A 26,194-nucleotide genomic window follows, 5' to 3' on the forward strand; every position below is an offset into this window, starting at 1 on the left:
ACTCCTGTATTGGCTCCTAGTGGCCTTTCTCCTAGCGCCCTGGATGATCTCCAGGTTAGCCCGAGATAGGTTCAAGTGCTTGAGGGTGATCTGCTCAGGAACCACGCTGTGAGGGCAAGCTTCTGAGGAGCGGGATGGAGAACCCTGCCCCGCTGCTGGGATCGAAGAGGTGCTGGGCCCAGCGGAAGGTGAATGGGTGGACGGTCCGAGAGGCTGAGCAATTCGGAGAACCACATCCTTGCCGGCCACCATGGCACTATCACTATGATGCTGAGGTGAAAAGTCTCCTTTGTCTTCCAGAATACCCTGGGGATGAGGGGAGTGGGCGAAAAAGCATAGGCTGTCATGCCCTCCCATGGAATCTGCATGGCATCGCCCAGGGAGCTGGGGCCTAGTCCCTACCAAGACACAAACCAATGGCACTTCCTGTTCCTCCAGGAGGCAAATAGATCCACCTGAGGATGGCCCCTTGTGTTGAAAACCACCTGCAGCACCTGGTCGTTCAATTGCCACTCGTAATTGTCTGCTCACAGCCTGCTGAGTCTGTCCGTCTCCAGGATGGCCTCCCCTGGGAGGTGGACGGCCCTGAGGTAGGTGTTGTTTTCCAGGGCCCATTTCCACATGCTGATCACTAGGTTGCACAGTGGAGGGGACCTGGTACCCCCCTGCTTGTTGGTATAGTACATGCTGGTGGAGTTGTCGATCTGGATCAGGACGGTCCTGCTCTCGAAGAGCGACAGGAAGGTCCTGAGGGCTAGCCAAATGGCTCTGAGCTCCATCCAGTTGATATGCGATTCCTGCTCCTGCCACGGTCCAGACTGTCCAGAGTGGCTCCGCAGCCCTCTAGGGAGGAGTCTGTAGTAATGGTGATCTGCAGAGTCAGCTGCCGGAAGGGCCTTCCCATCTGCAGATTGCAGTCCTTGGACCACCACGTGAGGTCAGAGTGGAGAGAATGCGGTATGATGATCAGCTCTGCTTCAGAGCCCCCCCCTCCTGATTCCATGTGGCTGCAAAGTGCAGCTGCAGTCTCCTCATCCGGAGCCTTGTGTGTGGCACGGCCAAGAGGACTGCTGCCATGATACCCAGTAGGTGGGTGCTGGTACCACGAAGTCACTGGTCTGGTAAGGAAGTGTGTAGTGGCCCTCTTGATGGCCGTAATCTTGTCCTCCCAGGGAAACACCTTCTCAGAGCTTGTATCCCAGATGAGGCTCAGGAAGGTGGGGCTCTGAATGGGCTGCAGCTGAGACATCTTGAGGTTGATGGTGAACCCCAGGTCGTGGAGTGTACTCATAAGCACGGAGGTGTGGACAACCCCCTCTGGGGATCTTGCCCTGGCGAGCCAATCGTCCAGGTATGGGTAGAAATGGTGGCCTTGGGCCCTGAGGAGGGCTGCCCCTGCATTCATGAGTCTGGTAAACACCATGGGGGCTGAGTTGAGGCCAAAGGGTAGCACCTTGTACTGGAAATGACAGCCCATGATCCTGAAGCGTAGGAAAAAGCGATGGGGCTGCCAAATCGGGACGTGTAGATAAGCGTTCTTGAGATCCAGGGAGAACATCCAATCTCCCTTGTCTAGTGTCTCTGCAATGAGTGCTGGCGTAACCATCTTCAATTTTTAAGACTGAGAGAGAGGTTGAGGGTGGAGAGGTTCAACACAACTCTCAGGCCAGCATGGTTATTCGTTTGTATGGCGAAAATCCTGGAATAGAAGCTTAAACCTCTATGGGAGGCTGGTACTTCTTCCACTGCCTGGCTCTCAACAAGCGACCAGATCTCCGCCAACAGAGTTGCCGTCCCAATCTGTGAGAGGGGAGGACGGAGGAGAGGGAGGTATAGGTAGGCAGTAACCCGTGGATACTTCCGAGAGGATCCACGGGTCCGCAAAGTCTGGTGCCAAAAATGTACATGAGAGACGAGCCTGTCCCCCACTGGAGACACATGGACCCAGAGGGACGAGTCATGCCTTTTTGCTCTCTGAGGCTGCTGCTAAGAAGGGGGACTGGAAGAAACCTTTGCCCCTCCCCTTTATGTTGCTTGCGCCGGTGCTGACTCGGCAAGCGGTCAGGTTGTCTCGACCTCCGTTCCTAAAATCCCCGGAACCCGCCACATGCCCGCCCCTTATCGGAGCATTGATGCGACTGGGTAAACGCCTTGGGTGTGGCCTTCATTAGGATAAAGACTTTAAAGTTTGCGAGCTGTTCTTATCATCTAATTCCTCGTCAGTGGTAGAGTGAAAGAGATCACTACCCTTGAACGGAAGGTCCAATATGCGATCCTGGATGTCGGGGTTAAACTTAGCAGCCTGAAGCCAGGCCGTCCTTCTCATGTCCGTGGCGATGCAGATGGCCCAGCAAGAGGTATCAATGTGAACCACTGTGGACTCTATGATGTCCTGCACTACCAGCCTGGATTCTCCTAGACCTGCCTTAAAGCGTGCCTGGCTCTGCACTGGAAGTTCCAGAAGGAAGTCTGCTATTTCCCGCCACAACCTCTGGTTAGCGGCTGCCAGCATGGCATCCGCGTTGGCTTGATGCAGGTGCCGGGAGGCGTTGGAGAACAGCTTTTGCCCGTACGCCTCCAAGATCTTCTCATCCGTGCCTAGCAGTGCCGAGGACAAAGTGGCCAACTGAGGCTTAGTTAAGAGTAACGCCGTAGCGATCACCGACGAGGGCCGCTGGGGGTACGTGCAAGAGTGTATCCCCGCCATCTGTCTATAATTGGCATCGAGGCGCCGATTGACAGGCTGGGCCGAGTGTGGCTTGAGCTAACCCTTCTTGACCAGAGCGACGACATCCTTCTGCATCGGCATACCCGTCTTGGTAGGGGGTTTTAGGGAGAGAACCCTCTGCCAAGACCCCCTCCTCAGACTGTTCTACCTCGTGATAAGGAAGGTCCAGATATGCTGCCAAACCTGCAACCCTGTCGTGAAAGGCCTTCGCTGACAACGTGTCAGGGTCCTCCTCCTCGTCTGTATCCACCTGGGTGTCCGGCTGGTCCGCCGCAGGAGGAGGAGTGCTGGGTGCCGTGAGCTGCGGTGTGGAGACCGGAGCCGGAGGCTGCTGCAGATATTGGCTCAGAACCGGCTACACTGGGGGCGGATTCGAATGAGCCGGGGGCTGCGGTGTGGCCTGTGGTACCGGAGCCATGGGAGGAATGACTATGGGTGCAGGTGGAGTGACCAGAGGGAGCAAGTCCCTGATTGCATCCCTTAGGATGGCACCGATCTGGGAGGTTCGCATCAGCCCCAAAAATCTTTCGAAGAACCTGTCCTCGGAGGTTGAAGAGGAGGCAGGGGATACTTCGGAGTGGCTGGGGGCTGCTGGGGCCGCAGCGCACTCAGTCTGGGTTGCAAATGGAACCTGCCCTGAGCTACTGATGGATACACTGTAGGCCACATACCTGGTTGACACCAGTCCCATCTTGAAACTCATTCACCCGCCTGCTCTGTTCCTAGGAGTGGCATCGGATGAGTGACCATGGTGTCTGGCGCGGCAGTCATTTTGTCGGGCTGTGGGCCACGTGCCAAAGTCATGGTGCATGGCCCTCCGGACACGACCTCGCCCAAGACTCTTGGTGTTGGAACATGAGGCCTATCCCGCACCTCAGGTCTAGGCCTGGAAGGCGTACCGCCCTCGGCATTGTCGCTGGTAGTACTGCGTGCAGGCGCCCCCTCGGACATGGGGCAGGTAGTAGGGCGAAGCCCCTCGGGAGTAGACCCGGTAGAAGAACCTTGCAGTCCTTCATCCCTGATACCAATAGGGTCTGAAGACCCCTCGGCCGTAAGGTCGGTAGCTGAGTTAGCCTTGGTGCGTGTGCTGGTAACAGAACCCGAGTGGTTCCTCCCGATTGGGCGTTTCTGTCATGCCTTCGGGTCGTTCCTCCGGCCATGTCCCGTCACCCAATCACATGACCACTCTCTCCCATTCACCTGTCTCCTGGGGCTCACGCAGGCAACCCAGTTTGGCTCGCGCGCTGGCAAAACAATCGCCATACACTTCTCAGTCGCACTTACGGCCGTTTCTCCATTGGCAGTTGCCATGGAGACTAGGCAGCCGCTCGAGCGGTAACACATGCGCTTGTACCGTTGTGGCCCGGTCACGTGACTTGTCTATATGGTCATGTGCCCCAGGTTCGCGGTCACGTGACTCCATTCAATGTCATATGACCAGGAAGTAAAACGGTATTTAAACTGTGCAGTGCCTGTACACCACGCTTCACAGCTGATTTCCTTGGAGACTCTGTCTGGCTGACCTACCCGTGTTACTTACCCGGCTTCCTTTATTCTCGCTCTTGTTTTTGGACTTCTTGTGGATCACGCTTGGCTACGGCGACATCGGCTCCTCCGTTCATCACGGCTTCTGACCCCGGACTGAATCACGGACTTCCTCTGGATCTTGCTCTTTGTTCTTCCATTGATTCTGGCTTCAGACCTTTTTTTTGCTCAACGGACCTCTCTTGGATCTCCCAGATTGCCTCGCTGCACAGTTGGTCACACTTCCCAAGTGGTGGTTGTCATCTGACTAATTGGGACCCTTTCTCCAATACAACACTCTCCAGGTGGAGACTGGCGAAAACATTCGGACCTATCCCTTAGGGTGGGTCCCTTGCCTACGTGAGTCCCGGAACCATCCTCCCTTTCAGGTTCAACATCCTTTTCATCAAGTCCCCGGTAAGACTCTGATTGTTCTCTGTTTGAATACTTGTAGTGCCCTGCCTGCTTGGTTTATAATCATTGCCTTCTTTCACAGCTGCCTTGGGGTTCCTAGTACTTCGGTTCCGGCTTCGGATCTTCTCCACCTGTGGCCTCAAGGGTTGCACAGGGAGTGATAAGTGATTCTCCCTGTGCGGCACTTGGGGACGGAGGTCTCCTATATCTTCACGACTCTCAACGCATAACAGACTGTGAAGCCTGTCGTGTAAGATATGGAGGGTGCCGCTGAAGACCCCCTGGCCTCTGTCATCCAAGCACTTACGGTACTACGGGCCGACATGGTGGCTGCTAATGCAGCGGTCCATCAGCGTCTCGACCTGTTACAGAGTGCCCAGCATCCCTTACCCGCAGATCCGGAGCTTGGTGACGCCACTCCAGCATCTGTACCCCTTGCACACCCACTCCCGACTCCCCCGGCTCCCGTTCCGGTGGTCCTGCCCTCTCCCTTTCCTTTGGCTGCCCCAGAAAAGTTCCATGGGGACCCGAGGAAGTTTAGGACTTTCCTTAATCAGTGCAAGTTGCACTTTTTGTGTCGACCCCTTGCTTTTCCTGACCCCACCACCAAGGCGGCATTCACTCTATCTCACCTAGCCGGCACGGCTGCTGCTTGGGCAAACCCACTGTTAGAAACCGATCATCCTGCCCTCTATGATTTTGTCCAGTTAGTATCAGAAATGTCCAGAGTGTTTGACACCAGATATAAAGCGCAATCCCATGATCTAGAATTGCTGGACCTGTCCCAGGGTAAGGGCTCCCTCATTGAGTACATTACACGATTCAATCAACTGGCAGCCGAGACCTCATGGCCCGAAAGCAAAAAATCGGTTGTTTTCTATAGAGGGCTAAGCAACCCTATGAAAGACGCTTTGGCTATGGTACCATCCCTACCAGTTCAGTTCCCGGCTCTGGTGGATTTGGCTCTCCAAGTGGACGCACAGCGCTCTGAACGCAGGGCTGAGGCCGGGTTTTCCCAGTCTGCCAGCTCTGCCGTCTCATCGTCTTCCTCTGAGTCCACCAGCGAGCCTATGCAAATAGGGGGTGTTAGGAGTCCCATCACCTCAAGGGAGAGGGAGCGCAGAAGGGCTGAGAACGCCTGCTTTTACTGCGGCTTGGGGGGGCATTTAGTGAAGGAGTGTCCTCGGAAACCCAAATCCAAGAAACCGGATTTTCGTCCAGCTCGATCCTAGATACGGGGGTAGGATCGAGTTCTCCATGCCCTTCCCCGAATCACACTCCATCGTTTGGTCGAATCAGGCCTATTCAAGTAGAAGCCACCATACAGCCTGCCCCTGGTATCATTCATCCCGTACAGATCACTATTGATTCCGGGGCCTCCGGGAACTATATTGACATCACTCTAGCCCAAACACTGAACCTACCTTTGATCAACAAACCCCGACCCGAACCGGTTCAAGCAGTCGACGGGACAGAGCTTGTTTCTGGTCCCATTAAGCAACAGACAGCTCCCCTCGTCCTGACCATCCAATCAGTCCATCAAGAATCCCTCCACTTTGATTTAATATCCATGCCCCAGTTTGGCATCATTGTAGGAATACCGTGGTTACGGGAACACAACCCGCATATCGATTGGGGAATGGGACACATTCATTTCGAATCCGAGCTCTGTCAGAACTTCTGCTTACCTGTGGACAGAGAGACAGACACCCCAGCATTAGCTCTTGGTGCGGTTGCCCAACTATCATTACTGGGCGACGAAATTCCCCCTGCCTCACACATAGTGGGTTTAGTCACCAATCACATTCCTGTGGTTTATCGGGATTACAGCATGCTATTCGATCAGGGCTCCTCCGAAGTACTCCCTCCTCACCGCCCATATGATTGCCCGATTGACTTGGTTCCCGGGGCTGTGGTACCCTCGGGCCGCATCTATTCTTTGTCCCTGTCGGAGGATCTGACTCTTAAAGAGTACATCGATAAAGCGCTGCGCCTGGGTCACATACGACCGTCTAAATCATCTGCAGCTAGCCCCATATTCTTCGTGCCCAAAAAAGAGGGCGACCTTCGTCCCTGTGTTGATTATCGTCGGCTCAATGCCGTCACTTGTAAGAACCGTTACCCAATTCCACTCATCTCTCCTCTTCTGTACCGGTTAATCCATGCCTCCATATACACCAAGTTGGATTTGCGGGGGGCCTATAACCTCGTCCGCATCCGAAAGGGAGATGAGTGGAAGACCGCCTTCTGTACGCGGTATGGCCTTTATGAGTATACGGTCATGCCCTTCGGTCTATGCAACGCCCCGGCCACCTTTCAGCATTTCATGAATGACATCTTCTCGGGCATCTTGGATATGTTTGTGGTGGTGTATCTTGATGATATACTCATTTTCTCTCACACTCTGAAAGAACATATTCAACATGTACGAGAAGTGTTGTCCCGGCTGCGAAACCACTCGTTGTTTGTGAAACCCGAAAAATGCTTGTTCCATGTATCTAACGTGGAGTTTTTAGGGTTTAACATTACACCTGGTGGTCTGGCCATGAATCACACCAAAGTACGGGCGGTCCTCGAATGGCCAACACCAAAAACCCTAAAAGCCTTGCAATCCTTCTTGGGTTTCGCTAATTTTTATCGGCGTTTTATCTCTGGGTTCTCTTCTCTTGTGTCTCCTCTCACATCCCTTACCAGTCCTCTTGTTCCGCTCAAGTGGAAGGAGATACACCAGCAGGCCTTCGACGCATTGAAGAACGCCTTCACCACTGCCCCTGTGCTCCAGCACCCCGACCCTGACCAGCCGTACGTTGTTGAGGCTGACGCCTCTTCCTTCGCATTGGGGGCAATCCTATCACAAGCCTGTCCCACTACAGGACGGCTTCATCCTGTAGCCTTTCATTCACGCAAGTTCAACCCTGAAGAAACCCACTATACCGTAACCGAAAAAGAGCTACTGGCGGTAATGGACGCCTTTCGGACCTGGCGTCATCGCCTGTTGGGGGCCAAACATAAGGTCACGGTATACACCGACCACAGAAACTTGCAAGACCTGGCAGCCCTGAAATGCGTAAACAGTAGACAGGTCAGATGGCACCTGTTCTTCGCCGCTTTTGACTTTCAGATTAAACATCGCTCTGGCTCTGAGCATAGCAAGGCCGACGCTTTGTCTCGCTCCCCTGGGGGGGTTTCGTTACCGGTGTTTCCTAACACACTCTTACCCCGGGGGCATGTTGTTTGCACTTGTACACCTCCTCTAACAGTACTAGAGGAGATTCGTTCTTGGGTCAAAAAACACCCCGATCAATTGTCGGAATGGGATCCCACCTTTCACAACGGTCTGCCGTATGTACAGGACCGCCTAGTTCTCCCTACCACTGACACCAGAAACCTAGCCCTGGAGTGGTCCCATGACGCCCCGATCAATGGTCACCCAGGCCAGGCCCGTACCTTGGACCTCTTAAAACGCTGGTGTTGGTGGCCTTCCATGAGACGTGACGTGGGCTGTTACGTAGACTCATGCTCAGTTTGTGCTCAGGGCAAACATCGTAGGAGTCGTCCATTGGGACTTTTGCGCCCCTTACCCATGCCACCAAAGCCCTGGCACACCCTGAGCATGGACTTCGTGACCGATTTACCCAGGATCCAAGGTTATGACACCGTGTGGGTAGTGGTCGATGTCTTCACCAAGATGGCCCGTTTCGTCCCTTGTCATGGTATCCCTTCTGCCCCTGCCTTGGCCAAGCTTTTCTTTGATTCCATTTTTTGTCTATACGGCCTTCCATCTGTCCTGGTGTCCGATCGTGGCTCTCAGTTCACTTCCCGTTTCTGGCGTGCCTTGACCACTCTGCTAGGCATCGATGCACGGTTCTCCTCCGCTTACCACCCAGAAACCGATGGTCAGACGGAAAGAACAAATCAGTCCATGGAACAGTATCTGCGTTGTTTGATGCTGCAGCAGCAGACGACCTGGTTGCAGAACATCCGTTATGCTGAGTTTGCCTATAACAACGCTACACACTCTTCCACTGGTTTCTCTCCGTTCTATGCCATGTATGGTCAGCATCCCCGATTCCTCCCTGTCCCCGACATTTCACCCTCCGAGAACCCTGCCGCAGCAGCCTGCATTCGGGATATGACGACCCTCCATGCCCAGGTCCTCGTTCATCTGCAGGAGGCACAGGCTTCCATGAAGGCCTCCTCGGACGCTAGGCGTACCATGGCCCCTTTGTATCCCGTTGGTTCCCGGGTTTGGTTGTCCTCCCGACATCTCCACTTGAAGGGCTGTCGCAAACTGTTGCCCCGTTTTGTGGGTCCTTATGTTGTTTCCCGGGTCATCAATCCGGTGGCCTATCGCCTGGTTCTCCCTTCCTCTTGGCGGGTTCATCCTGTGTTCCATACCTCCCTCCTCAAGCCCTGTCCCTCCTCAACACGTCTTCGCCCCTCTCCTGCCCCCGTTTCCCTGGAGGTTCCTGATGTTTTCGAGGTCTCGGGCATTCTGGGGTCCCGTTTCCTTAAGGGTCGGCTGCAGTACCTGGTCGATTGGTTGGGGTATGGTCCGGAGGAGCGTTCCTGGGTCTCTGCCTCGGATGTCCAAGCCCCCCGGCTGGTTGCTCAGTTTCATCGAGAGCATCCTTCGTGCCCACGGGGTCGTGGGCCTTTGGGGGGGGGCTCTGTCATGCCTTCGGGTCGTTCCTCCGGCCATGTCCCGTCACCCAATCACATGACCACTCTCTCCCATTCACCTGTCTCCCGGGGCTCACGCAGGCAACCCAGTTTGGCTCGCCCGTTGGCAAAACAATCGCCATACACTTCTCAGTCGCACTTACGGCCGTTTCTCCATTGGCAGTTGCCATGGAGACTAGGCAGCCGCTCGAGCGGTAACACACGCGCTCGTACCGTTGTGGCCCGGTCACGTGACTTGTCTATACGGTCATGTGCCCCAGGTTCGCGGTCACGTGACTCCATTCAATGTCATATGACCAGGAAGTAAAACGGTATTTAAACTGTGCAGTGCCTGTACACCACGCTTCACAGCTGATTTCCTTGGAGAGACTGTCTGGCTGACCTACCCGTGTTACTTGCCTTGATTCTCGCTCTTGTTTTTGGACTTCTTGTGGATCACGCTTGGCTACGGCGACATCGGCTCCTCTGTTCATCACGGCTTCTGACCCCGGACTGAATCACGGACTTCCTCTGGATCTTGCTCTTTGTTCTTCCATTGATTCTGGCTTCAGACCTTTTTTTTGCTCAACGGACCTCTCTTGGATCTCCCAGATTGCCTCGCTGCACAGTTGGTCACACTTCCCAAGTGGTGGTTGTCATCTGACTAATTGGGACCCTTTCTCCAATACAACACTCTCCAGGTGGAGACTGGCGAAAACATTCGGACCCATCCCTTAGGGTGGGTCCCTTGCCTACGTGAGTCCCGGAACCATCCTCCCTTTCAGGTTCAACATCCTTTTCATCAAGTCCCCGGTAAGACTGATTGTTCTCTGTTTGAATACTTGTAGTGCCCTGCCTGCTTGGTTTATAATCATTGCCTTCTTTCACAGCTGCCTTGGGGTTCCTAGTACTTCGGTTCCGGCTTTGGATCTTCTCCACCTGTGGCCTCAAGGGTTGCACAGGGAGTGATAAGTGATTCTCCCTGTGCGGCACTTGGGGACGGAGGTCTCCTATATCTTCACGACTCTCAACGCATAACAGTTTCCTCAGGAAGGAGTCGCCCTTACGGGGTGCAATGGAAAAACAGCCCTCCCTTGGGTCTCGATCTTTGCTGGACAAACTTCTTCAAGTCCTCTGGTGGCGACGCTTGAAAGAGCTACCTCCACCAGGATAGCCTGTTCTTCAGTGCGGGTGGAGTCAGAGAGTCATTTGCGGTGCAACCCTCCCAGCCGTGGTCAGGACCAAGGCAGTGGAGGCAAAGAGCGTGGGGGTCAGATGTGGGAAAGAGTCCCTTGCAGGCTAGACACCTGCTGAAATCCGCTGAAGTCGACATGCGCCGGGGAGGAGCGTGACGCCGGAGGACCAAGTACTTAGATGACAAATAACGACAAAAAGATGAGAGAAGAATCTGGGGAAGAGCGTGTGGAATTACATGGCAAGGCCAAACCCAGGAGCGCTGGTGAAATTGGCCCGTTCCCGTCGACGTGGAAAAGGGGACCGAGGAGTGGCACCAGTGGGAAGAGTCATGGTAGCGCATGCTTCAAGGGCCGCACCCACGCATGCCTCTAAATTTAAAGGGGAAAAAGGTTTTTCTGGTGAAAAAGATTTTGTCTCCCGTCCCTAAGAAGGAATGCACATACAGTATGGAGGAAAGTGGACGGGATGCAAGAGTACGAAGGGGAGACAGAGAGAAACATACTCTGGGCATTGAAAACTGTGGCCAAGTTGCTGTTTCCAGATGGCGCCACAGATGAGCCTACAATTGACATAGCCCACAAAGCCAGAGGTGGAGGTCGGGGGCATTGATCCATCCTGGTTCGCTTTCGGTATTACACTGAAAACGCCATCTCTTAAAATGGGGCCTCTATCACGATGTACCAGGACCTCTCCACTTTCACCCTGGTGAAACGCTGCTAGTGTTCTACGCGGACGAATTGGCTTAGAAAGTCAGCGGTGTGATACCGATGAGGCTTCCCCTTTTCATTGACTTTTGAATATGGGGGCCAGAGCTACAAGTTGGTGACGGAGGACATTCGGAGGGCGAGGGAGGAACTCTTGGCCCGAGGACTAGCAGGGCCCGGACTCCGATGGAAGCTTGAGGGAGGAACGGAAAAGAGTGGACTGGAAGGTCAGGAGGCATAAGCCGGGCTCAATGAAATGTAATAGACTCAACAGGCCTCCGGCGGGGGGACTGTGAATTGGCCTCAAGGAGGGGACTCCCCTGTTCCTGGGGAGAGGGGTATGACTGGAAGAGAAGTGGGTTTTTCTGGACGCCGGATGGGTGGTCCCATGACGATGACAGGAAGCGGGGGCCGAAGGGGGATGGGCTTGATTGTTGATAGCTCAGCAGGGGAAGATGGCAGAGGGGGCTCAGGAGGTGTCAATGATAGGAGCAGAGACCTGGTGAGGCATTTCTTGCTGGTGGTTCAGTTAGGGACTGACTCTGGGAGGAGTTCCTGGCTGGACGCGGGCGGTGGGGGAGTTGGGGTTGGTTGGGGTGTGGGGGTTGTTTGGTGATTTTGGCCAATGTGTAGCTGGATGATACAGGTCTTTGAGTGAAAGGTGGTGGGGTGGGGCGGGGCAGCAAGGGGTGCCCCCAGAGGTCGAGGTTGGGGGTCAGGTGGTTAAGCTTCAATGGAGAGCTTACTTAAGGAGTTGGTGGTGGGCTTCTTGAACGCTAGAGATATAAACTCTCCTAAAAAACGCTCTCTGGCGGCTCGTGAATTTACTCGATTTGAATTAGATGTGCTTCTCTTGCAGGAAACACACTGGGTATGGAGCAAGAAACCGAGTCTTCAATCAAGGGGCATAGGAGAAGTCGATCATTATTCCTTTAGGACAAAAAAGAGAGGGGTGGCCATTGTGGTATCAAAGGGCTTGTGCTTGGAGGTAGAACTGGCTCTCAGGGACCCAGAAGAGCGATGTTTGTTTGTTAAAGGTCAAATTCAGGGGAATCTGCTGACAGTAGGGGTGATCTACTGTCCTAACAAGGATCAGATTCCCTTTTGGGAGAGGGTCAAGGAGGAGCTTACATTTTTTGTGGTGGGGGACCTTATAGTCGGAGGCGACTTTAAAATGGTCCTGGATCCCTCTAGGGACAGGAGGCGGATGGGGGTACACAGGGGAAATCAGCAGGACGTGGGGGTTTCGAAACACTTTGAGGATCAATCCTGAATTGGGTTAAGTGGATTCCATGGCCCTTCGAAGCTCTGCGGATCCTTCCTACACATTCTACCCACGGGTACATGACTCGTTCTTGAGGATAGATCATATCCTGGTGGAAAGCTCCTTATACAGCTTTGTTTCGGAGTCCCAGGTTGAACCAGTTCCTTGGTCGGATCATGATCTGGTGCGCATTACGGTGGGGGATGGGTGGGGATCCCAGCGAAAAGGGAGATGGAAGTGCAATGACTACCTCCTGAAGGAGAAGGAGACTGCCCAATCCATTCTGGGGGCGATCACAGAATATTTTGTGTTGAATTATAACAGGGAGGTGGGTCCACACGTCCTATGGGATGCCTTCAAGGCCACCATTAGTGGAGTCTTAATTCGATTGGTTCCCAAAAGAAGAAGTTATCTGGGAGTTACAATATCGAGAGACTTATCTGGGCTGGTGGCAGCTGTTGGGGAAGAACTAGCGCTTTGGCTAGCACTTCCTGCACCCTGCAAGCACTTTACAATTAGGCAAGACTTCTCAAAGCACTATAGCACTGAGAAAGTCTTTATTCATGCAAAAATAATCACACACAGGCGTGGCCAGCCACTAACTGAAAATAGTTCGCATTTAAATATAAGGTGGAAATAACGGTTTAGCTGAATACATTTGTAAAACTGTTAAATTGTAGTTTGTTTTTCTCAGAGCATGGTAAAGAGTTCTGTGCCAAAAAGAATGCAGCCTGTGCAAATAATAGACTACAGGCATTGCATCACCGAGGCTAGCTCTGGCAGAGCACACGAAGTAACTCAGCAGCTGTTCCCTGTCCATCAAAAGCCCATGTGTACTAAAAATAGGAGTGTAAATGCTTAAGGCACCACATACAACATTAGGGAAAAACAAGGTTTTTAAGCAGAATTACTGGACCAGATAAAATATGAGGATATTGAGTGAAGTGGCAGGATTATGGCAGGAAGGTGTGTTTATATATAAATGTTTATAATATAGAAAATGATGCTAAACAGGAGCTACAATGTATTCTTGCCCATGCAGCAGTATGCTATGTAGGTTTGTCATAAATGGGAACCCGGTCATGCAAGAAGGAAGACTGCAGCGGCTCTTCTAAGGCAAGAACAACAGTTTTGGATGAGCTTTGCCAGTATCCGGTAACCAAGTTCAACAGTATATAAGGCGCCTGCTTGGCATCAGTCTGGAGGTGCCGGTCACGGATGAAGGACAAAATGCTGGTCGGGGTGGCAGAGTCCTTTGTCCCCCCATCCTCATTTTTGTACAGATTAAATTGTTATCCTTGCAAGATGAAGACTTGTGGCCTTAATTCCCTAGAGGGGTGCATTTACTCTGGTGGGTGCGCGATTAGGGGTACCTGTATATTTAAGGGGTACCCCTGTAAGTTGGGCTACTTTTTACTGCTAACTTTGATCCCCTCCTGGAGGTTATTAAATCAGATTTGGGACGATGGCGCTCGCATATTCTGTCCTGGTATGGACGTATGACAGCAGTAAAAATGAATATCCTCCCCGGTTTCCTTTATCTCTTCACGGCATAACCCTTTATCTCTTCACGGCATAACCCTTAAGGCTTCCCGAACATTTTTTTTAGAGATCTTCAGGCAGGAGTGAGCACATTTGTTTAGGAGAATAAAAGGGCAAGGATCAAGAAAGCCACGCTCACCTTACCTAGGGAGGAGGGTGGTTTTGGTTTTTCGCTATATTACATGGCGGCGCACTTGATGGTGTTGGTGAAACATATGAGGGATGGGGACCTACTAGATGTATCTGGAGTATATGGATGCGCACCCAGCAAAGGTGAGGGGTCTGCTGTGGGCTCTGTATCGTGTGATACCTGATAAATTGAAGGAGCACCCAGTGTCTGGGGATGTTGTGGGTGGTATGGAGGAGGGCGAAGTTTAGTGAGTGCCTATTCCTGTGGCCCTCGCGCCCATGACATCAGTCTAGCATCCTGATATAGGGCTGGTGAGTTGGGTGTTCCGCCATACGCAAGAATGGTCTAACAGGGGATTGGAGAGGGCAGGACAGCTGTTTAAGGATGAGGTGTTCTTGGGCATCGAAGAGATTACAGAGTTTCTGGGCAAGGACAATATTTACGTTAGGGATATTCTCGGATCAGAAATGGGGGGGGAGGGGGTAACCTGGGCAGAACCCTCACACTATTCAAGAGGACTATTAACGCTATGGAGTCCAGAAAGGAGTCCCTCTCGCGGATCTACATGGTGTTGATAGTGGCAGATATGCAAGAAAGACAGAACTTTAAGGCCTTCTGGAACGAGTTAGGTGGGGAGGAAATCCCTGTTGAGACATGGGGGAGGATACATAAGATTATGTTTCACAGAAACCTGTCTACTGCGGCAATGGAACATCATTTCTAAATGTTACTGGGGTGGCATAGGGGACCCGTTAAGGATCTCTAGAATGTTTGCAGGGGCCTCAGCGCTTTGTCCTATGGGGTGTGGCCAGGTAGGTTCTCAGGTGCACATGTGGTGGCGCTGTCCAAGGGTCCGTGGAGGGTTGGATAGCAGAGGCTATTGGGGAGACCCCCCCCCCATGGACCTTCTGCAAGTGCTGCTGGGGCTCCCCCCTATCAGCACAGATACTTATTGGTACCCTAGGTCGTGGGAAGACCTGTTCAGAGCGTGGAAAGTGGTGCTGGCACAGAAATGGAAGAACCTGGGTTTGCTGGAAAAGACCGATTGGCTACTCAAGTTCGGGGATATGTATGCAATGGAAAAATGGACAGTCTTGATCAACGATAACATGGGGCTTTTTAGGGAGGAATGGGGGCCGGCAATGAGCAAGTAGGGTTAGGACCTCCATTACAGATCGGGTCACCGAGAGGCGCTGACCCTGCCGTTCCCCCAGTACACGTTTGGGAGACGGTGGAATGAGGGCGGGTTTGGGATGGGTATGGGGAGAGATGGGGGTCTGCCAGGCAGTGGAGGGGGTATGACAGGAGCGGGAAGCCCTGACCCATATAGGGAGCCATGTAAAGTGAAAGTAGAAGCGTACAAGGAGCAGGGGCTTTGAGACCGAGGCCCAGAGTCACTCTAGGGTGAGCAACCTCTATTAGGGGTGTGAGGCCTGTCGCGTTTATTAATGTGATCCATTTGCAAGAAATCACCACTTTTTGTTGGGGGGGATTAGGAGGGGTCATTGAGATGGTGAAACGCTTGGTTCGATGTTTGTTTTCATGTTTATATTCAAAATAAAAATTAAAGTTTAAAAAGAAAAAAAGGTAAGAAATTAAAAATGCAGCCCAAACAGTAGGACACATTTGTGTAAGCTGCCACTAGTATTTGTTTTTGTTTTATTAAATCGTTTTTTTGTATTTGAATTGCTCAAAGAGATGAAAACAGAGTAAAATACATCTTAAAATTCAAGTGCATCTGCCCATCCCCATATGTCACAATGCACTCTGGTACAAAGTGAGAATTGTATTTATTTTATTTATTTATTTATATTTATATAGCGCGCAAGAAGCCCAGGGGCATTGAGGCGCTGTTACTTGCAATAACTTAGTTACATGGTACAGGCATGAAAGGGATTGATAACACATTATGAATACTACAAGATATCATACTGTAGTTACAGATATTGCATTGGGACGTATATTACAACATATATGATAAGTATTCGTGCTGGTGTGTGTATTGCAACATACCCCAGCACACAAGGCTCAGTGATGCTCCAAATGTGTCCGTTTGTTTCCATGTATACGGTTACAAAACAATGTAATGTAAACATTGGCAGAGCTAGTTTATCCTTTTGACATGCAATTTGCCAGATATGATATGATATGGCATTTGTAATGCGCCTATACACAAGTGTTTCACTGCGCGACAAGGCAAGGAAGGGGGAACAGAGGGAGGGCAGAGACAACGATCTTACTAGGCCAGGTGAAACTAAGATTGCGCAAGTGCAGGGGGAGGGGAAAAGTGCCAGGGGAAAGGGGAGGGGGCAGTGCTGTACATGGGATCAAAGCAATAACAAGAAGTGTGGCCAGCAGGTGGCAGGTATAAGTGCTGACAGCAGGTGTCCAAAAGTGCAGGTAGGGGGCTGTAGGCTTACAGATACAGACGCAAGTGCAAGGGTTGCCAGGAGGCAGTGCAGGTGTGCAATGGGTGGGTAGGGACCTGGGCCCGAAATCAGAGGACAGCCAGTTGACCAGTGAAGTATCAGACAGGAAATCAGCAGGGGGGAGGAAGAGAAAAGGCAGAAGCAAAGAGGAAGGTCTTGAGGTGCTTCCGGAACCGGAGATGGTTCTGTACGAGTTTCAGAGAGGCAGGGAGGCTGTTCCAGAGGGAGGCCCAAGCCGAAAAAAGAGATCTACCAGCAACTTGTTGCTTGGAGAAGCAACTGACCCTGAGGGAGTTGGAGGTGGAGGAGTGAAGAGCTTGAGTAGGGAGGTATTTACGAAGAGAGAGTTGGAGGTATTGAGGACCCAGGACCCAGAAGGCCTTGTGGACAATGCAGAGTGTCTTGAACTTAATCCTTGCAGCCACTGGGAGCCAATGCAGAGATTTTGGTGCTGGAGAGATACAATCCCTGGGCTTGAGGCCACGGACACGTCTTGGAGTCCTGTTCTGGGCGAGTTGCAGAGGGCAGAGAATAGAAGCAGGCAGATTTAGAAAGAGGCTCTTGCAGTAATCCAGCCTAGAGAGAACCAGAGATCTAGAGATAGTGAGCTTCTTGGGGAAGGAGGGGATAGGAAGAATACCTCTTCGGAGGTGCAGTTTGTAGTTTGACTTCTTAGAGACGTCAGAGATGTGAGGAGAAAAGGAGAGCATGGAGTCGAAGATGACCCCATGGTTCTTAGCCTTACAGATGGGAGGAGGAAGAGGGCCAAGGGACACCGGCCAGAGAGTGACAGGAAAGGAGGGTGCAGGTGAGTTGATGAGGAGAATCTCCGTTTTACTGGCATTAAAGCAGAGATCGGTGGTGGCACACCACTCCAGGATAGCAAACAGACAGTCAGAGATGGAAAAGAGGTGGCAGAGGGGCCCCTGAAAACGAGCTGAGTGTCATCTGCATAGAAATGAAAGTTGAAGCAGAGAGCGGCAATGCGGTGGGCGAGAGGTGCCAGGTATTGATTGAACAGCCAGGGAGAGAGGTTAGACCCCTGGGGAACGACCGGTAGAGAGTGAGATAGAGGAAAGGAAGGACCCAACTTGGACCTGGGAGGGTCGATCAGAGAGGTACGAGGTCAGCCAGGCCAGGGCCTGATCGGTGATACCCAGGTCATTACAGAGACAATTGAGCAGGATGGCATGGTTGACCGCGTCAAAGGCAGAAGAGAGATCGAGTAAGATGAGGAAAGAGGGGAGATTAGAATCAAGGATAGAGAGCAGGTCTTCAAAGATGTTCAGGAGAACAGTTTCCGTGCTTCTGGATGCTCTGAAGACAACCAACAGATTCAGTGTGAGGATTAAGCTGGGAGATGGCCAGCTTTTCCAGGAGTTTGCCCAGGAAAGGAGTGATGGAGATTGGGCGATAGTAAGCCGGGCAGCAGGGGTCGGCTGAGGGTTTCTTGAGAAGAGGGTGCACAAGAGAGTGCTTCGGGGGAAGGGAAGGCTTTAGTGGCAAAGGGGTGGTTGCAGAAGTAAGCTAGGGCAGGAGCAAGGGTGTCAATGTGGTCATTGATGATTTTGGAAGAACAGGAAAGAACCTGTTTTGATGAGATTTTCATAGATCGGACCTGTCTAGAAACCTTATCAGGGAAGAACAGAGAAAGAGGGAGGAGAGGTGGCCACAGTGGGGCCGGAGGTAGAGGAGAGAGTAGAGGGAGGAGGAGGAGAGGAAGAGAGGGTGTCCTGGGTTTTAGAGATGAAATGAGAAACCAGGGCCGTGCAGAGGGACTGGGAGGGGACAGGAGAGGTAGAGACTGCAGCAGGATTGGCCAGCTCCTTGCAGATTTTAAAGAGTTCGGCCGAGTTGTTAGATGCCGCAGAGATGCAGTCTTGGATGTGGGCTCTCTTCTTAGTGCGGACAGAGAGACAGTATTGCCTTTGGAGCAGGTGGCAGGTCAGTTTGTCAGAGGATGAGCAGGAAGCCAGCCATTTCCTCTCTGCCACCCTGCACTTGCGTTTAAGGGTGACTAGGTAAGAGTCATACCAGGAGTTGCACTTGGCTTTGGGCTTCAAGCGAATCCTCATGACAGGGTAAGAACATCAAGAGTATCAGCGATAGACGAGTGGAGCAGGGAAAGGGCTGTGTCAGGTTGTGAGTCAGCCAGAGGAAGAGGAGGGGGAGAGAAAGTGGCGGCGAAAGCCTCAACTGACACATGCTTCATGGGTTGGATGACCAAGAAGGTAGGTGGCACTGCTGTAGTTGGCTGGCCTGAGGGGTAGAGAGGGAGAGATGGGAGGAAAGGAGAAAGTGATCACTCCAAGAGAGAGGAGTGGTGAAGGGGATTGAGAGGGGGATGTCTGAGGAGATCAGAACATCCAGAGTGTGCCCTGCAGAGTGAGACGGGCCAGAGATCACAAAACAGTCCAGAGGAAGGACAGGAAGCATCCAGGTGGATGTTAAAGTCTCCAAGCAGGAGGTGTTGAGTGGTCGAGGCCAGGATGGAGGAGGAAAGGTCTGCTCGCTCAGAGAGGAAGGAGGTGATCTGACCAGGTGGCCGATAGGTAGTAGCCACGGAAAGAGTGGCCAGGAGAGAGAGAGAGAGTCTGCAGACAAGGCATTCGAAAGAGGAGTAGGCCTGCATAGGAATGACAGAGGCAGGAATCCACTCCGGGAAGATCAAGGTTACACCCCCCTCCAGAACGGTTGGATCTGGGCACGGAGAAGATCTTGTAGCCATCAGGGAGGAGAGTGGCAAGGCTTGTGACCGAGCTGGCCGGGAACCATGTCTCAGTGAGACTGAGGACATCGAGATCAAGTTTTTCCAGGAGGCAGCAGATGTCAGAAGAGTGTTGACAGCTAAGCGAGAGTTGAGAGTGGCAATATGGAGAAGCTTGCCAACCTTGAAAGACTTCCGGGAAGGAGTACAAATTAGAGGTATGACCTGTGCAGGTGTAGAAGGAGCCCGAGGGGGGGCAGAAGAAGAAGAACAAGTTACTCTCTTACCTGCTAACGTTCTTTCGATGGGATGGTCAGACGACGTATTCCATATTGCTGACAGTAATCAGCACAGCTGTGGTGATTACTGTCATAGATATGGAATACGTCAGAGTACCCAATCCCCTCGAAGAAGAGGGCAAGGTAGCCAGTGAGGAGGTAGAGGGGGGAGGCAAGGAAGCCGAAGAAGGGAGAGAAGAGACAGCAGGAGAAGAAAGGAAATTGATGAGGCGTGGGAAGCGTCTATCAAGGAGGAGAAGGTTGGCCTGAGGGCCTTGCACCAAGACAGTGCCATTCAGGTAAACATTAATGATAACCTTCGAGGAGTGGAAGGGGGCTAGGAGGGCCTCCCACCGGGTGCCACCATTAATGGGAGACAAAGAGAAAGGAGAGAGCACAGAGACCACATGAAGGGTCCATAGGTCTGGCGAGGGAAGGACAAAAGAGGATGTCGGTGAGGGTCTGTCGGGAAGAATCACTGGTATAGGTGTCGGTGATAGAGAGGCCTGGGTTGGAGACCAGGATATCCGTTTTGAACTTCTTCCTACCAGACTTAGTGAGGAGAGAAGGCTAGTCGATAGAGAAGCAGTTTGAAAATATAGGAGAAACAGAGAGCACCATAGAGTAGTTGGGGGAAGAAGAGAGGAAGAGGGGTGGAGAGGAAAGTTGGCGGTGGAGACACTAGGGAAGGACACAAGGAGGGGCGCAAGCAGACGAGACAAGACAATAGTGGACGATTGACTAAGTAGACAAGAACTCTGATGGAAGGTATTTGTCACATACGATAAGCTATCTTGAGCTGCAAAAGTCCTCTTTTTAGGGGCTGTGTGGGTGAGGACAGGAAAGTACAAAAACCTATGAAGTCCCACAAACCAGCTTCCTTTCCTTTCTGCTCAGAGCGAGTAATTACAGATGCTTATGCTTTTTGTCATGTTCACCCCCTAACCAAAAATAGGGCGAATAACCATGTGATTATCAAAAATATACATATTTTAATATTCATCACAAACACACATTACACTTAACAATATCTTACTTTAAAAAGACTCACTATGATGAACAAAACACAATCTGAAACTCATTTCAATGTATGTGTCTATTGTCTACCTAGAGTTAAGGTTAACACTTCAAACCCTTTTTCACTATGGGGTGTTTATATTGACCACCACCGATGTTACTGTTGCCCCTCTTGATTTGTTCGGGCAAGAGACTGTGCCATACGAGCAATTGCCACCATTTGCTATATTATTCACTTCATATGCGAGGTAATACTATCTCATGGTAGATCTGGCTTTAAAAAGACCTGGTATTCACACAATTTTCAGCTTTTGAAAGCAAATGTTCAGCTGCTCACAACATTACATTGGATTGCCCCTCAAATGTCCAGGTACTCATATAATTGAAGAACAACGAGTAGAGCTAGAGTGTGAAGCACAGCCCTGCAAACCCTTAAAAATAGCCTGAATGGTAGAGTAGGAATAGCCCAGCAAGTCCCATAAGGAGATTAGAAGATTAAGTGTTTGCTTTTAGGCCCTCACTTACAGCATGGTAGACCACAGCCAGTAGGGGTCAAGCTCTATATATTAACCTGTGAAGTAGGGACGACTGGGCAAGGGTGGAAACTGCTTACTTGAGATGAGAGAGCGAGGGGCGGCCTATAGCCCCCTGCCATTAATGTTAATAAAAAATGTTGAACCATCTGTGGGAGCTGGTGTGTTCTTTAGACCATTTGTAACACTGATTACGCTTTGGTGTTTAACTAGTCTCTTCCTTTCCATTTGGGTAGCTTTGCTATTCATGTTTTTAGCCTCTAGATAGGGACCTAGCAGAATAATGATGAAACCCATGTTTGAGCCTGGACAGACCTCAAACAATTGACTATGACAAGGTTCTTCCATGTATCACCACAGGGAGTACAAACATGTCAATTTTCATTGGTCGTAACCTTTCCAACAAATCTGCTTTATTTCACTAAAGACACTTTTCAAATGTGTTTTGCATGGCACGGTTGTATTGATGTGGTAAGGTGCAGGAAGAGTACCTTATGAAGGAGCTAGCCTGTACAGCACTGGATTTTCTTATGTGCAACATGTGTTCTGCAGTTGTTTGGGAGAGAAACGGGATAGGGGTTTTGGGGATTTGGATGGGTTAATTAGATCGTTTGATGTATCTTCCTTGATGGATACAATCTGTTCATTGTGGTTGATATGATGCTAAAACTAATAAAGAGATTTAAAAAGAGACTTTTCAAAAGGGGAAACCCCATGAGCAAATCAAGATTTGCCCCACAACAAAAGAGACAGGCCAGTCTTAACGGCTAAATTACTCCCCATGGGTGTGAGGTCAAAAGCAATATCTGACATGTTTTGGCCTGAGCGAGCATTGCCAGTGAGATAAAGCTTGGGGGTCTATGCACAACTCGAGACCCACATAAGAACATTTCTATGCCACCTGCTCACTCTGCATCACTAAAGTGTGATTGATGGAAATTCCTTAAATTAAACATAGACACTAGCAATTGCTCTTAACATCCTTCTACTCCATCATTTATTAGCCTGCTCTGGTATTATATAATAATAAAAAAGAATATGCAAACCGGGCTTGGTTGTAAATCCAAAGAGGGTGGGTGAGCCCAAGCTGCAAGCTCACGTACCGTTTGGCACGAGACCACAAGCAACGTAAGACACAGGGATCATGGCCTAGCATTTTAGAATGGGCTGTTCATAACGGTGGAAAGGCCCAAGAATGGGCTGCTCCCTATCTGTACTGGCTCAGACAGTCTAAGAAAAAACGATAGGATATAAAGAAGGTTTCCCTGAGCAATAGCAGTGGTTATAATGAACTCAAAACCTTACAGCTATCAATTTATTGTTGTTTGTCACACGATAGGGACAGATACAGAAAGGATAGAGAAACATTTGGTTTGGCAGGTCATCGCCGTTTAAGTTTATACATTTTCTGCAGACACTGCATGGAAAAGGGATGAGGAGGTTGAAATAACACTGCTAATGATTTATACACGCCTTTATTATACGAGCTAGACACGATTCCAATAGGTCTGCACCAAGGAAAAGAGCATGTGACATACATGCATATGCTATTAACTCAAAATGTACCTGTCTCCCCCCAGAGACTGTCAAAGCTGTTTATCTGAGCTCGCTCCACCTCCTCCTCATCCTTTTCTGGAAGATCAAGCAGGTAGGACACAATCTGAAAGAGAAATCCAGGTCAGCACACAAAAGAGCATACGGAATAGGTGTTAATTTCATTACCTCTCTCTCTCTCTCTCCCTCCGTCTGTCTCCCTCTGTCTCCTTCCCTCCCTCCCTCCCTCTTTGCTATGAAACAAGTTTCTGCAGAATCCAATGCCCAGTGTGGGTTGTCAGGTGGAGGAAGATGGAAGGCACTACTTACTTACATTAGACCTTACAGCAGTGTAACAAGTGCCCTACCATCTCAGGAAATATGGGTATTATTCGGTGAAAACTTCCATAAATCAGGTACTGCATGCAACCATCTTTAAAATGTTTAATTTTGCAGAAATCAGTGCTATAAAATGTCATTCATGAAGGTTTTGATATTCGATTTCAAATATGCCTCTTTTGCCTGTAAAGAAATACACAGCCTTCACTCTCTTTCCACAGCACGATATTCTACTCTAGGTATTAAGATAGCTTAATAGGTTGAGTGAGCACTGTTGAGATCTGTGAACAACCTGCAAGTCACAGTTGAATTTTGGGCGCTCCAACATCATAATAGATAACGAGCTTGGGAGGTGTGTCATAGGAACAGGTCAATCGTATAAAACCACTTAAAACTACAACAGCCACATTTCTCATTCTAACTAAAATAACAAAGAGGCAACCATGTGCGTCTGACTTTTTTGTTATTTTAATCGAAATGTGCTTGTTGTGATACAGCAGACAGAGGCAGTCTAATTAGAGGATACCTTAAAAATAATCCTAGGACATCGACTTTAAAACAGGCAAGGCTATCGCACCCATGTTCACAAATGTACAGCTGATCATATTAATGTGGTAATGTTGTCGGTGTAGATTAGAGTCAGACAGGGTGGTGTGCTGAGCCATTAAGCATTCGGAAGTGTGGCAAAGAGATCTATTTGCATTGACCCCAATAGTTAGCCCTAACCCTAATGGGCAATTATCCCATGGTAGCACTAACTGGAAGTGGCTCCACTTAGACATTTCTCTAACTTGCATTCTCTAACTTGCAGTATGGCCTGCAGTACGCAATATCTACAGTGGAGCGACTTGCAGTTAGAGCTACAATAAAAGACCGTACAGCGAAATACTGTATGCAGAAAATGTAATTTAAAACGTGTCAAAAGAATGCCTGGCTGACACTCATTCTATGTGCAGGTTAGTATACAAAATATCAATGAGCTAGTCTGCTGATACACCTCAGTAAAGGATTGAATAACACTTGAAAAGCAGTTTGACATGTCCGCTTACACTGTACGCTGATCAGAATGATTGAAAATGTTGTTTAAAGGTGGTTTAAATGACATTGCATCAAAAAACCTGGCTAATTCCACACCATAGACTGTTTTCAGTGATGGTTATATGAGATTTCTCCAAAACCCATTCTGTCTGGAAAGCTTCGCACTTGTCAGATTTAAAAAGAAGTTTCTCTAAACTGTCGAACTAAAAAACAACTTTACTGATTCTGGCCCCCGCCCAAATCCTCGCTTACCTCTGTATAGCCCATGCTTGCAGCTGCGATCAAGGCCTGCTGGATGGCGTGACTTTTCTTAAATACCCCTTGCTGCTGCCCAGCCATGGTCCAGTCACACTGGATAAGGAACTTTACTACCTCCAGGTGCCCTCGGAGAGCTGCGTGGACCAAAGCACATTGCCCATTCTTATCCAAATGATCAACCTGTGAAAGAAAGAGAAACTACTTTCAACATACAAAGAACTAATCACTTACAGCTAAAATCTAAAACAGTTTTTTTAAGGATGAATTAAATACATGCTCTGTTTATCGTTGCTTCACCATCCCACCGACAATTTGACACAGAGCTCAACTACCAGTGTATCCCGGTCTGAACGTTTCCCATGAAGGGATTTGTGCGAGCTGAAAAAGGTAGATATTTACCCTCCAATGGTTGCCTCTCCACCTAGAGCTTTAATTATCGGTGACAAAGAAAGCAAAGCTACTCCCTCATTTCTATTCTGATTTGCACCGAAACTACACATTGTTCGCTCCTTCAGCTGTTCCCAAGCAAGCCAGACGGGTTTTTTGGTTTTGTTTCTTTAAGCAATCCTTTGTCCCCGATGTAACTCAGCACTTTGCAGTCTTCAGCTCCGAACCAAAGGAAAATAATGTTATATGTAAAAAACTGAGATAAAAAAAAAATGACCCGTAAAACCGGATCTCCTCACGGTTACCTCTTGGGATTTGAGACCATGTAAAAGAGAGGACCCTTCAGCCTTTGTTGTTCAAAGCCTGACATCAATAAGAGCGCATTTCATAATCCTCCCACACTGAGGTCCCAATTTCAGGTTGTGGTATCGGCCACACCTTAGTTTCAGTCTTCCCACATTTGAATTGTACCAACCAGCCAGACTCCAAAGCCATGAGGAGAACCCAGAGGTATATAACTTGTTTATGCCATGGTTTTGCCTACTAATAATACCATCATTAGGAAACATCACCCGATCGATAATAAGTTACATGGATGAGAAAACATTTTCAGACACATAAGCTGCAGCACATAATGTGTTAAGGATTTTAGTTGTGAAATATAAAGCGGCATGAATAAAATACTGTTTCTCTAATTTCAACCTAATTCTATTCTCCCAAGAATTATGAGCACGTTTTTTATTTATTTGAAAAAGGCCCTTCAGTAAACAAAGGGGAAACCCTGCCCCAGTGTCCTCATTCACTTCTGTTTCACACCCATTTACTCCACTTTAGCTGGCTGGCTAGCTGAGGGCACCCTCTCAGTGCCGATCTTTGGGCACATTGGTTTTGACATTTGCCAGGGGCATCATTTCACCAAAATGCCAGGGGTAGCAGAAGTGACATCACATGAACCTTGACCTCTGATGACCTCACAGGAAGTGATGTAATTTGACCCCACCCCGAAGTGACATCACAAGAAGCGATGGAACACAACCGTTTACCCTTTGACAAAAGAGGAAGTGGCATCACATAGCATTGTTTCTAAGTACACTATGAAAAATATGGTTACAATATCACTGTAACGTGATATACATTTCATACAAGAATGGATCACCATATGTATCGGCAGAAAGAAACATGCTATAATTGCAACTTGCGAAAAGCAAAATACATAGTCCAAAATGCATGCTTATTCTACTCTAAATGCTTTTTGGAGGATTTTGTCTGCATTGCGAATTTGAGGTGTTTAGGAACAGACTAACTCAGTGACTCACCCCCTGAAGTGTGCCTGAAATAAACCTTTAATGAGTCTAGCAATTATTGAATAAAATTCCAGGAAGCCATTTTGTTATTCCTATTCTTTCTTATTTATAGTCACTGCTCAAATTGTTACACTTATGGAACCCCCTGTTTTTAAGGAGCCTGAACAAGAAATCCAGTCAGTCTAGAAACCAAGAGGAGCTTCAAA

The 26,194-nt window shown here is 49.8% G+C and overlaps 1 protein-coding gene across 6 annotated transcripts in view; it reads right to left on the minus strand.

Moving 5' to 3' along the window:
- Nucleotides 1–26,194, minus strand: part of TANC2 (tetratricopeptide repeat, ankyrin repeat and coiled-coil containing 2) — a 3,436,361-nt gene that overhangs the window by 260,530 nt on the left and 3,149,637 nt on the right. For all 6 annotated transcript variants that reach the window (XM_069634135.1, XM_069634134.1, XM_069634133.1 and 3 more), the window contains 2 exons: nucleotides 24,292–24,477; nucleotides 22,696–22,789 (listed from right to left, as the gene is read on the minus strand). In XM_069634135.1, coding sequence (XP_069490236.1) covers nucleotides 22,696–22,789; nucleotides 24,292–24,477 — 280 coding nt within the window. The remainder of the gene's footprint in view (nucleotides 1–22,695; nucleotides 22,790–24,291; nucleotides 24,478–26,194) is intronic.

Source organism: Ambystoma mexicanum, chromosome 13, assembly GCF_040938575.1.
Source record: "Ambystoma mexicanum isolate Mex_15411 chromosome 13, UKY_AmexF1_1, whole genome shotgun sequence".
NCBI classification, from domain to species: Eukaryota; Metazoa; Chordata; class Amphibia; order Caudata; family Ambystomatidae; genus Ambystoma; species Ambystoma mexicanum.